Here is a 13,693-nt window from a genome sequence, read left to right as displayed (position 1 = left end):
TGTTGATCAGAGTCAAAAAAGTCAAATTAAATCCACCGTGATTCAATGCTGTAAAACAATAAAACATGAAAAACTTCTGGGGGTGGGGGTGCTGTATACTTTTTACAGGCACTGTATATCTACTTTGATAATACATTTGATTAGATCTTGTTTAAGGGATGATAATTGAATAAGATAATGGATCTTCCCTGTCATTTTTCCCATGAGATACTTCATGTTGCTCTATGAGGGTAGATGGGATTTCAGTTTACCATTTCATCTAAAAAAAAATATTGCCTCAGCATTTAATGTCAACCTGGACTTCATTTGAAAGCTACTCACTTGGCTGAGGCTCCTCAGCTCAGGTGCCACACAACAGCTCAAGCCTGTAAGAAAGAAGGCAAGAAAGTTATAAATAGAATGGAAACCACAGATCGTTTGCACTCGAGTTCTTTAACTAAGAGTGTAGATACAGAGGAAGGAGACAATGTGGCTAAGATTTCCTTAAGGCTTTTAATAAGGGGCTGCATGGAAAGCCATGGCACAATGGTAAGTTTTATTATATTGAAGGTAATATACTTACATGGATGGAGAACTGGCTAACTCACAAAAAGTGGCACTAGGTATAATGGATCACTTTCAGATTAGTAAGGTGCGTCATATATTTACAATTTGTATTAAGGATCGATAAGGGATTGAGTATATTGCATCTATGTTTGCTGAAGATACAAAAACAAATGGGCAGGTAAGCTCTGAGGTTGAAACAGCAGTTGGCGAAGGGTTACAGGCTGGTCAGTTGAATGGGAAAAACGATGAACAATGGAATATGAAGTGGGAAAAAGTGGAACGAAAAATAAAAAAAGGAGCAATTAATGTGGAAGGTAAATGGGATGCTTCAATGCCAGGGGTGGAATATGAAAGTAGGGAGGGCTTTCTACACATATAATTCTGGTCTCTGTATTTAACAAAGGATTTCTAAGCCTTGGATGTTGGTGCAGTTCAGAGGGGATTGATTATTGGGACAAATTAGTTAATTTACGAGGAAAGATTCAATGGATTTGAGCCTATACTCACAGGAGCTTAAAGGAATGAAAGCTGATCTAACAGAAGCATAATCTCGGTGAATGAAAATCAAGAAACCGGTTTGTCGTGTTTTAAAAGTTGCCTTTCTATATTGAGATTCTGAAAGAAAAACTTGAAACATTGGCAGCATGAAAACTTATCCATTTCTCTAATGATAGATACCACCTCTCCTATTTGTTTCCAACATTTTCCATTTTTATGCTTTAAATTTCAAGTAAGAGGACAGCTTGTAAAAGCTAAGATCAGGATGAATTTCTTCTCTGGCGGTAGTGAATCTTTACAATTCTCTACCCCGGAGAGCTGTGAATATGGACACATTTCAAAACGTTCAAGCTTTGGACCGATCTATTTTTGCAGGGGAATCACAAGTCATCAAGGTTACTCAGAAAATAGATTTTAAGTCCATAATCAGATCAGCCATGATCATGTTGAATGGTAGATGAGGCTGGAGAAGCCATTTGGCCTTCTCTTACTGCTTTTTTTTCAACTACTCACTCTAACACGCCCTTCTTCAATTCACATCTTCACCGTTCCTTTAATCTTTTACTCACATGCTAATCAGTCTTCAGAATGAGGACAGAAACAGGCCCTTCAGCCCACCACACAATGCTACGTTAGCTCCATGTCCTTCAATGCCTTGCCTATTCAAGTGTCTATCTAAATTCTTATTCTTTGACTGAGATACCACATGGAATAGGCCATTTCAGCTCTTCAAGCTGCACTGCCCAGCAACCCCCCGATTTAATCCTAGCTTAATCAGGGGATAATGACCAATTAACCTACCAACCGGTATGCCTTTGGACTGTGGGAGGTAACCAGAACATCTGCAGGAAACCCACATGGTCACAGGGAGAATGTACAAATTCCTTATAGGCAGCAGCTGGACATGAACCCTGGTCGTCTGTACCGTAAAGCGTTGTGCTAACCACTATGCTACCTTGCCACCCCAAATATCTATTAAATAATGTTTTTAGTTCAAATTTCAAAGTAAATTTACTATCAAAAAAACACACACACAAAGACTAGCAAGCAGCCAAGTGCAAAAGAAGACAAACTGTGCAAATATAAGACAAATAAATAAATAGACAAATAATACTGAGAACGTAAGCAGTAGAGTCCTTGAAAATGAATCCTTAGGTACTGTTCAGTGATCAGTTCAGTGTTGTGGTGAGTGAAGTTATCCACTCTGGTTTAGGAGCCTGATGGATGAAGGGTAATAACTGTTCCTAATCCTGGTGGTGTGGGATCTGAGGCTCCTGTACCTTCTTCCTAGTGGTAGCAGCAAAAGGGGAGCATGGCCTGGATGGTGGGGGTCTTTGATAATGGATACTGCTTTTGTCTGGGTGCTCTCCATAGAGGTTCTCAATGGTGGGGGTGGGGCTTTTACTGTGATGGACTGGGATATATCCACCATTTTTTGAAAGCCAAAAATTCACGATAAATAAATCAAAGTTTTGTTTGCGTCTGGAAGGCAATACTTTCAATTTTATATCATGCAGAATAAATGCTAATAGTATACATTAACATAAGAGGTTAAAAGTTAAGAGCGTCAGGTGTAATAAACAGGAAAAATGTTCATTTCAAACTGAGCATATAAATGGCTACTAAGACAAGGAATCATTTCTCTCCTGCATTAAACCCATTTTTCTATCACATAAAAAGGGCTTTGGGGAATTTGCGCAGATTGAAATTTTGTGCATTGAGATTTGAAATGTGTCCTAGATGTTTATACAATTACCTGAATGCTTCTTGACTGTAAATTAGCTGAAAAGATAGTCAATATTGTTCTCTGCATTCCCAGGAGGAGAGAACATAATTGTATGCCATGCTAGTTTATTTTTAAGTACTGATTTTTTTTCCATCTTCCCCCTGGGTGATTTTCCAATATGGCTTAGGATTCCAAGTGAATTAAAAAGCTGAAAATCACTGTCTATTTAAAGAAAAAAATTCTCAAATGGTTGTTTTGTGAAGCAGGAATAAAGGTGCAGCAGGGAGCAAAATGAAATGGAATCTGCTTTGTAATCAATTCTAAAATTTTGAAAGTATAATCTGCTTGTTTGTCGGAACCCATCTGCCTGTTCATCTGCTTCAGGGAGCAGGAAGACGCCGAGCATTCAGTTTTTGTGAGAGAAAAATGCTCTTCAGTTCTCTTTGGGATGCAGATCTGATTCTCTGCTGCTGTTAAAGGATTCGGGCCTCTTAATGTTGCTCCCATCCTTTTCAACTATGAAGTCTACACTACACGAGCTACTGTACTCACTGATCCCATGAACATTGGGGAGGCCAAACGCAGATGTGGTAACTACTTTATAGAATACTTCAGATCAGTTGAGAGCTTCTGATTACTTATCACTTTAATGCTCCTTCTGGCTCCCGTACTGATCTCTGTCCTCGAGCTCCTGCGCTGTCCCATTGAAGCTTGATGGAAGCTCGAGGAACTGCATCTGATATTAGATTAGACAAATTATGCTCTTCTGGAACCAGTATGGAACTCAACACCCTCAGCCACGTAGTATCCCAAGTTTCCGTGTCAGACACCCAGCATCCAGATTCTGCTTCCTTCCTTCGCATCTTTATAAATTCTCATCTTATTTTGTCAAATAGTCTCGGGGATTCCTGTTCATTCTTCCTTCTCACACTTTGTGTCTTAAAACCTGCTGACCGCTCAGTTTTCCCACTTTCACTAAGATGTCATTAATCTAAACTGTTAATTGATTTCTCTCACCATGGGGACAGCCTGACCTGATGAGTGTTTCTGTATCAAGTCAGTGCAAGGGGATTAAGTTGACATGGCTAGCTGACTTATTGAATAAACTTGAGTGGACAGGCAGAAATAATTTCCATTTTCTGTGTGCTCACTAACTATGAAGGATATATTAATGATGACTGGACAACTGAAAGAAAGTTAGGGACATTGCCTGAAATTCAAAATTCAAGATTGTTTAATGTCATTTCCAGTACACAAGTGTAAAGGAGACAAAATGATTATTACTCCAGATCCAAACCAGCTAAAAAAAAAACACAGTAAGATAAAGAATACAATAATAAAAATCACGAAATATAAATGTAAGGTAGCTTCTATAGGTTGATTGTATGTCCATAAAGTGATGCTTGGTACAGGAGTGTGTCTGTACATGGTGTAACTTTGACAGGAAATGATAAAGTAGTGGTGGTTGGGTGTGTGGAGGGGTGGGTCAGTGGGTAGAAGTGTTGATCAGCCTCACTGCTTGGGGAAAGTAACTATTTTTGAGTCTGGTGGTCCTAGCGTGGATGCTACGTAGCCTCCTCCCTGATGGGAATGGGACCAGCACTCGATGAGCAGGGCGAGTGACACCCCTCATGATGTTTCTGGCCCTCTTCCGGCACCTTTTCTGTGTCTATGTTTTTGACGGTGGGTAGGCTGGTGCAGTTTGACTACCCGTTGTTGAGCCTTCCTGACCACCAGACTGCAGCTTCCGTACCCTGCAGTGACGCAGCACGCTAGGATGCTCTTCACTACGCATCTGTAGAATGACGCGAGCATAGATGTACACAGTCCAGCTCTCTTCAGCCTCCTCAGAAAGTAGACATATCGATGAGCTTTCCTGATTATATAGGATGTGTTCTGGGACCATGAGAGGTTGTGCGAAATGTGCACTCCCAGGAGTTTGGAACTGCTCATCGTTTCCACTGCTGTGTCACTGACGCAAAAAGGGAGGGAGGGGTGAATGGTGCGAGTTCTCCTCAAGTCGATAACAATCTCCTTTGTCTAGCTGACATTGAGGAAGAGGTTATTTGCCTGGTGCCAGGCCTCGAGCTCTTATACCTCTGCTCTATAGGCCGTCTCATCATTGTTAGTGATGAGCCCCACCATTGTCGTGTCATCAGCAAACTTGACAACGTGATTAATCGGGTTTTGACCATGCAGTGGACAGCAATGGGTTCAGCACACAGCCCTGGGGAACACCCCTGTTGAGGACACTGGGGAGGGTGGAGTGGTTGTGCATCATGACTGTCTGAGGTCTGTTATGATTTTAAAATTATTGAACCAGACCGGAAGTCCCTACAAAGGACAATGAGAATAGCTGAGAGGATCATAGGAGTCTCCCTACCATCCATTGGGGATATTTATCAGGAGCGCTGCATACTCTGGGACCTCAATGTTATCAAGGATGCCTCCCACCCATCCATCCAGCATCCTCTTTGACTTTCTACAATCAGGCAGGAGACTCCGATGCATAAAGACAAGAACAGTCAGGATGGGAAACAGTTTCCTACCTCAGGCCATTGGGCTTCTGAACTCCCTGCCGCGTTGCATTGGAAGTGTCACTGGTTAATCTGTTCTGTACCTTACAATATTTAATTTATGCACTTTATTTTGTTTATTTATGTATAATCCATCTGTAGATTTCATCCCTACTTTCATATCTTATTATGTTTTATGTATACTACAGTGCTTTACACCTTGGGTCAGAGAAACGTCTCGTTTGATGCTATACATGCACAGTATTTAATATTAATAAGAAATATATTGATGGATCCCATTCCCAAGCATTGCTCCTTCCCTCATATACAGTAAGCATCTGCCAGGAATGTTCCACAGCAAAATGGAAGCTTTGGGAATCATATCCACTTATTGGTTTTAATAATGATTCTTTCTCTGTGCAACTCAAAAATGAAATGATCAAGGTTTTCAAATGAGCAAGAATAATCAAGTTTCCCTGAGTCAAAAGAAGATTTGATTTCCTAAACAATTTTCCTTATGTGTATATATTCATCAATATTTCTTATTAATTTCAATTTTAATATCACAAAACAAAATACAAGTTCCTACATCTGAATGAAAATGACTCTACATATTGCAATCATCTGCTTATTGAGCCAGATATTCTGGTGAAAGGGTTTAACGTTTACAAAGTAAAAATTTTGTCACATTAACTTTGTGCTCCGGTTTCCTCCCACATCCCAAAGACATGCAGGTTAGAAAGTTGCAGGCGTGTTACGTTGGTGCTGGAAGTGTGGCGACACTTGTGGGCTGCCCCCCCCCCAGTACATCCTCACACTGTGTTGGTCATTGATGCAAAATGACACATTTCACTGTACGTTTTGATGCGTATGTGACAGGCTTTTAGAAATCTGCCAAATTTCTAACTGATCTACGGTATCTGACACAACAATGCAATAATGCGTCTCGCAAATCTGCACTGGCCTCCTCTCTAACCATAAGCCTAAATCCCTCCCTTCGTCAAAACAGGAGCCCAGTCATTTTCTTCATATGTTACTTGTAATCTCATTACACAGCACCTCTCCTACCCAAGACACAGACCTACAGTTTCCTGCAATGGCAACACATCCAATGAAAGGCTCTTCAGCACATAGGTCCACATTGTCTCATAACCACTTCAACATCAATCACTTCTCCTATCCAAATACCTCACTTTTCCTCATTCTCCCATTTTTCTACTTCTGTACCTGCCTGAGCATCGCAGCTCCAACTCTTTTGCACTTGTCCGGGAAGAGGATAGGGTTCTGTTGGTATAATGAAGAGAAGTGATCCAAGTGGCTGAGAGAAAATAGTACTCGTGCGATGGTGAGAGGGAGAAGAACATGTGCTTATGCAGGCTGGTTTGATACAGGTTAATGTGTTGGATGTGGAGGTAGAAAGGTGGTCCAATTGTGAATGATCAAGCCATTAAACTGAGCCACTTTGTTTCCGTCTCCATGGATGATGCCTAATCTCCTGAGAATCTGCAGCAGTTTCTGCTTTTACCTACATAGTAAAGTACCAAGTTTGATTTTTTTCAGTTGGGCTGGGAAGATGCTACTACTTGGGGAGAAATAGATGTTCTCCCACTTTCTTGGTGAAAGTTACAAACTCAAGCAAGGCTGCCAAAGAATAGATCATTTAGTCAATTATCCTCATCACTGGTTATAGAGCTTTGTTGTATGTAACTTCATTGATACATTTATCACAGCAGTGACTGTACCTGATTAGCTGGGATATACTCTCAGGCATCCTGAGCTGGTATATCAATGTAAGCATGTCAATTGTAAAACACTTACAGTATGTAAAGTGCTGAATGACCTGGGACAGTTGGCATTAGTTAGCTTGGTTTGAAGTATCTCTTTGGTTTGTTGTCTGTTTAAAGGTAGGGAAGCCCAGTAAAAGCAAGCACAACATCCTTCCAAGCGGCAGCCTACAATTCAAAGCTCTCAGCAAAGAGGACCATGGACAATGGGAATGTGTCGCCACGAATGTGGTCACAAGCATCACTGCCAGCGCACATCTGACTGTAATCGGTGAGAACAAGAGCTTGTCTATGAACTACACGTTTGTTTTACCTGTATCATGATGCATGTGGTAGCTGTTTAATTTGATGTGTCGCAGTATTTTTGTATATATAATTAGTTGGAGCAAAAATAGTAATTAAATGTTGGTTCTAGGTCCAAATTGTACTAAGATGAGCATATTCTTATTCATTGTAGCTGATGTTTTAGATGCTCCTTTCATGAAACAGCTTATTAAGTTTGCATTCTGGAATCCAGACTGCTTTAACAATAAAATAAAATTCACTGATTCCTTTTTCAGAAATGGGGATATGTTTACATTGTAAAAGTTCTCTGAAGCTGAATATAACTGCAAATTGACTGTTTGATTTCACTTTAATATTGCATTGCCTTCTTTGTTGTAATTTCTTTGTACCCACGTTCTACGCGTCTCCGTGAGCTTTGTTAGTCTTATGTTGTGAATGTTTGCAATTTAACAATTACTTGCATAAATTGCTTCACAGAAGCTTAATCAAGCCACGATGGAAGTATCAGAACCAGTGACCAAGAGCTTGATCAAAGAGGTAGATTTTAAAAAAGCAGCGAGAGATGGAGAGAGTATGGCAAGGATTGAAAATTGTTTAATATCATTCTCCAGTACATGTTTTGAGAGGAATGAAATAATTGTTACTCTGGATCTGATGCAGCATAAAAAAACAATAATTTAAAAAACAAAAGAAAACACAATAAATATAATTACAAAAGCAATTCTATAAAATATAATGTATAGGTAACTGTTAAATACATAGACTAATTGTATTTACATGAAGTGGCACTAGGAGATGTATAATCAGTGGTGGAGGGGTGGGTTAGTGGATGGAGGTATTGATGAAGCTGATGATTTGGGGGAAGTAACTGCTCTTGAGTCTAGTGGTCCTGGCATGGAAGCTGCATAGCCTCTTCGCTGCTGTGTTTGCTGTGCTTCCGATGTGAAGACGGGTATGAGTGGTGCGGGTTCCCGAGTTGAAGGCCAGGTGCCCTAAGATCCAATTGTCAACGATATCAAAGAAAAGAGAGGTTTATTTTATATAGGCATTACAACCGAAGGTTTACAAGGTGCAAAATGTGCTTAGTTAAAGGCAGCTTTGGACTGCAGGTGTGTATGTTCTGCAATGTTATTCCTCTCTGCAGAAAGATTCTGAATCAAATCCCATCCCAACTTCCAGCTGATATCAAAATGACTAGTATATCTTTCCCTCCATCACTTGGTCAGAAACCCATTCCATTAAACTCAAACAGGAGAAGTTATACTAGGGAATAAGGAGATAGCATCTTCTGGTAAGATGGCAGCACACTCAGATGCAGCCACCTCAACAAGACCAACCAAAAGTGTTCTTTTAGCATCTTTTCTCTGATCGCAAGATGCTGCTGGACATTAAGAAGTTCAAGTACTATAGGTCTGCTCCATCAGCGAGTTGCTCATTGGTGGAGGAGCTGGACTTGGTGTGGAACATATTGCTGCCTGCTACAGGTGTCGGAGTCGGTGTGGAGTCTAACGGCGAGTGATTGCCTTCGTCATTTTTCTTGTGATCACAGGTTGGACATTGGCAATGTGGAATGCTGCAAGTCCGGTTCACTGTTTATTGGCAGGACCGATGGCAGGAGAGCCGTGTCGCCTTGGCTGTAGAGTGGACTAGGGCTCTTGCTGTGGTATTGCCTCTTGCTGCACCCAGGTTGTCTTCCACTGAGCAAACACTAGAGGGCAGCACTCCAGTGTTCGCTCAATGGAAGACAAGCTGGATTGCATTCATCTGCAGACTACTGCGAGATTCTTCTTGCTGACAACATCCATGGACTCAGGCCTGGGCCACATTTGCTATCTTATGATGTGTATGTCTTGTGATGTGTATGACTGTTGGTACTGTGGTTTTGCACGTTAGCCCCGGAGGAATGCTGTTTCATTTGGCTGCGTTCATGGGTATTCATGTAGCATTGAATGGCAATTAAACTTGAACTTGAATTAAACAAATATTTAATTGTTTGTACATTACAGAAGACCGTGATCTCACCTCAGAGATTGTGGACAGCTGTAAGTTTGGAGTGAATGAAGAGTTCAAAGTAATTAGTAGTCATTAGAAAGAACTTTGGAAAGGAGGTAATTCTCTAACATTTGATTTTTGAGATACCAATCTTGGAGAAATCTCTAAGATTTTTGAAAGAGATGTTGATGGAGATAATTGACGCAGTGCTTGTCAACATACAAACTTCCATTGATTCTAAATTAGAAGTAGCAATTTTAAAAAGAAGCACGATAAAACAGGAAACTACATATCAGTTAGCCTGACATCAGTGGTAGGGAAAATATTGGAATCTATACTCGGTGGCCACTTTATTAGGTACCCCAGCTCATTGATGCAAATAGCTGATCAGCCAATCATGTGGCAGCAACTCAATGCATAAAAGCATGTAGACATGGTCACAGAGGTTCAATTGTTGTTCAGACCAAACACCAGAATGAGGAAGAAATGTGATCTGTGACTTTGACTGTGGAATGGATGTTGGTATCAGATGGGGTGGTTTGGGTATCTCAGAAACTGCTGCTAATCTCCTGGGGTTTATATACAAAACATTCTCTGGTGTTTACAAAGAATGGTGTGAAAAGCAAAAAACATCCAGTGAGCAGTGTTTTTGTGGGTGAAACGCCTTATTAATGAGGGAGGATGGAGAAGAATGGCCAGACAGGAAAATAACAGTAACTCAAATAACCACACATTACAACAGTGGTGTGCAGAACAACATCTCGGAATGCACTACAAGTTGAACCTTGAAGTGGATGGACTATAGCAGCAGAAGACAACAAACATACCTAATAAAGTGGCCATTGGGTTTATAGCAAAAGCAGTAGGAAATGAATGTCAGAAAATAGAAAAAAAATCTATTTTATAAGTTCAAATTTCAAAGTAAGTTTATTGTCAAAGTACATATATGCCACCATATACTACCCTGAGATTCACTTTCTTGCAGGTATTCACCGTAGAACAAAGAAATACAATAGGATCAATGGAAAAACTACACACAAACAAAGATTGGCAAAAAATACCAATTTGTTTGGGCTGAGTACATGTGAATTTGTGAAAAGGAAATTAGGTTTAACAAATCTATTTGAGTTTTTTTTAAGATTAGTAAGTAACCAAATAGAAAGGGTGAACCAGTTGATATTGTGCATTTGGACTTCTACAGTTCAAGACTTTTGAGAAGGTGTCATACAAGAAATTTCAAAACAATTAGACTTTGGCTAATTGAAGATTGGCTAATGGAAAGGAAACAAAAGAGTAGAAATACCGTACACCAGTCATTTAAAGGTGAGAATTTGAAATGTGCTTGTGTTTAGCGAGACCTGGGTATTCTTTTACACTGAATTTTGAAGTGGAATGACAACAAGCTGTTAGGAAGGCAAATGGTATGTTGGCCTTTATTGCAAAAGGATTTGAGTACATGAGTAGAGACATCATCACACAATTATTTAGTGCCCTGGTGAGACTACATATGAAATATGATACTACATATGATACATATGTATCAGCTGTCCCTATCAAAGGAAAGATATGCTTGCAATTGAGAGGGGAGTAAAGTTTCACCAGGCTGACTTGTCATACAAGAGATATTAAGCAGGCAAGGTTTATATTCTAGTGAGCTGAGTAGAGTAAGAGGTGATCTCATTGAAATGCTTTAACCTAAATAAGGTAGCTTCAACACCTCAACTACGTTCATTCCAAGATAATGGCTAATTTTTGGATAAATTAGGCCTGGCAGTCCATATTTCTATACCAATCACAAGACTTGTTCTTCTAGCATCACCTCATCTTCCATCAAGGTAGCCTCCAAACTGATAGCATGAACATCAATTTCTCTTTCCAGTATTTTTTTCTTTTCCCCTCCTCTCTGGTGCCCCTTCTTCCCATTCTCCCATAGTCTACTCTTGTCTCCAAACAGATTCTTTCTTCTCCAGTACTTGACCTTTCCCACCCACCTGGCTTCACCCATCACCTTCTAGCTTGTCCTTCTTCCCTCCCTCCACCCCACCTTTTTTATTCTGGCATCGGCCATCTTCCTTTCCAATCCTGATTAAGGGTCGCAGCCCAAAATGTCGACTGTTTATTCATTTCCATTGATGCTGCCTGACCTGCTGAGTTCCTCCAGCATTTAGTGTGTGTTCTTCCTTATATGCCTATCTAGGTTTTCCTTAAATATATCTATTTTTGATTGTCTCGGCCACCTCTTGGTTAACTCATCTGTAGTTTCCTGTTTTCTTCTCTGTATTTTCTTAAATATCGGGATTGAATTCTCACCCATTTTAAAGTACACATTTCTCTTTTGGATTCCTTGGTGGCAAGCTTACATGAAGACCTCTAATTTTGGTCTTCATGGGTGGAACTGATTCTGCTTTCTTTTGTTATTTCACAGTTCAAGTTCATTTTGCCCATCACCTTCAATGTCCAGACTGTTCAACCTTTGGCACTCTGTCCTAGGAAGACTTTATTTAAATGGAGGTGAAGCACCAACATCCAAAAATTAAATGTAATTTTCTCAAACAATAAAATAGGGTTATCAACTGAAATATCATCTGCTTCACTCTTCATGGAAGTAGGCTGATCTGTTGAGCATTTCCTGTTTGTGTTAGTATTTTAGTGAAAAAAGGAGACTTAACCATAAAAAGGGACATAGTAAAAATGAGCTAGTGTAATCATTGTAAAAGGATGATACAAAATTGAAATTCAAGTAATTAATTCTCAATCATAATGCCTCTTTTGTTAAACCTGAATGCCATAATTGTGCCAATGTATTTAAAATCATTCTTGAACAGGTAGGTAAGAGAAATTGTCACAGTCCTCCAACCACAGTATCTAAAATGAGACACTAACCATAAAAAGAAAATGTTGGTATTTATAGAGATAAGTAAAAAAGTATTGAAAGAACACTGCTACTGATGCATCAGATCTTACCGCCATATTTTGTTAGTCGTAGTAAAACCACATTTGTATTTTTCACTTGAGATAGGTACAGCTTTTACAGAATTGGAACAGTAGTTTCTTTTTATACGGACAAACAGGTTAACCACGGCCGTCTCTTTGAAGTGTTCTTTCAGTCCATTCAATAGCAATCAGAAAATAGCAGAAGATATTTTAATTAACAAATTTAAAATTATGCAGTATCTAATTAACAAATTAAGATTTTTACATTCTCTATTGAAGAGCAGTGGCGGATGTTAATTTTATAGAACACAAAGGTGCTAATTAATAGATTAAAAATGACAACTCGTTAGATGATAACATGCAGAAAGAAACAAGATCTTTGGCGTGTGTAATGGAAGTTATTCACCCCATGAACTTAATGAGCTTTAAGCAGGATGAATTGTAAATCTATCTGCTTTTTAAATGCCATCATTCCACAAGGAAGCTTTCTGTAACATCTCATTAATACTGCCAACGTGTGGCATCATAACGTGTGACAGAGCAAATATGCCCCATTTATAAAGCAGCCTTGCTTCACTGAGTAACACTGCCTCAGGAAACAGACATAATGGTTTGGCTTTCTCCAAGGGTTGAGAAACTCATCCTACAAAGCAAACCATAACCACAGAGCTGTTGTTTGACAATGAGTTCACCATTTTTGTTCCAGTCAGCCCTGAGCCTTCCTTCATCCATGTGTACTGAACTTCACATGGTTAACCTCTGTGAACCCTTACAAGTGAGGGGACCCCAGTCAAAAGCGTAAGAAGGCAGAAGTTGCTTGGATCGCTGGCAGTCATGGAAGTGCACAGTTCTGTGGTGTTTTGGCCATCCTTTGAATCCAGCCACACTAGAAGCTCCACACAGATTTAACACAAAAGCACCTGAACATACTGCAGAACTACTTTCAGTGCAACACAGATAGACCATTAATGTTTCTGTATTGTATGTATGAGAGTTCAACTCTATGATGCTGATATCATACTGCTACTAGTCATTGTAAGGAAGGTACTTGTTAAGAGCTCTTAATATCCCCAACTGCCTCGAGATGATAAGGCAGGCTATTATGGGCATTTTGCAAGCCACTATATCGACTTAAGCTTTCAGTTTGTTGCCTGAGAAACACAATTATATATTTGCTACACGGTTCAGTTTGCTGTTTTCCAGCAAGTGCCCAGAGTCATTCAAGATACCCTTAGAGATCAAGTCAATCATATTCACTAATCATATATTAATTATGCTAATTCCTCAAAGCTCAGCTACCCCATATATCACTGGATACAAGAATTTAACTTGATTCTCATAACATTACCTACAGATACAATAAACTATCGTTCACCTATAGCTGTATAATGGTTGATGTCATATCCAATTCC

The 13,693-nt window shown here is 39.7% G+C and overlaps 1 protein-coding gene across 2 annotated transcripts in view; it reads left to right on the top strand.

Moving 5' to 3' along the window:
• igsf9bb (immunoglobulin superfamily, member 9Bb) overlaps positions 1-13,693 on the top strand; it is a 711,231-nt gene that overhangs the window by 579,518 nt on the left and 118,020 nt on the right. For both annotated transcript variants that reach the window (XM_073029796.1, XM_073029795.1), the window contains exon 11: positions 7,191-7,341. In XM_073029796.1, the coding sequence (XP_072885897.1) occupies positions 7,191-7,341 (151 nt within the window). The remainder of the gene's footprint in view (positions 1-7,190; positions 7,342-13,693) is intronic.

The sequence above is a fragment of the Hemitrygon akajei genome, chromosome 26 (genome assembly GCF_048418815.1).
Source record: "Hemitrygon akajei chromosome 26, sHemAka1.3, whole genome shotgun sequence".
NCBI lineage: Eukaryota > Metazoa > Chordata > Chondrichthyes > Myliobatiformes > Dasyatidae > Hemitrygon > Hemitrygon akajei.
This window is presented reverse-complemented; position numbering and strand designations above follow the sequence as displayed.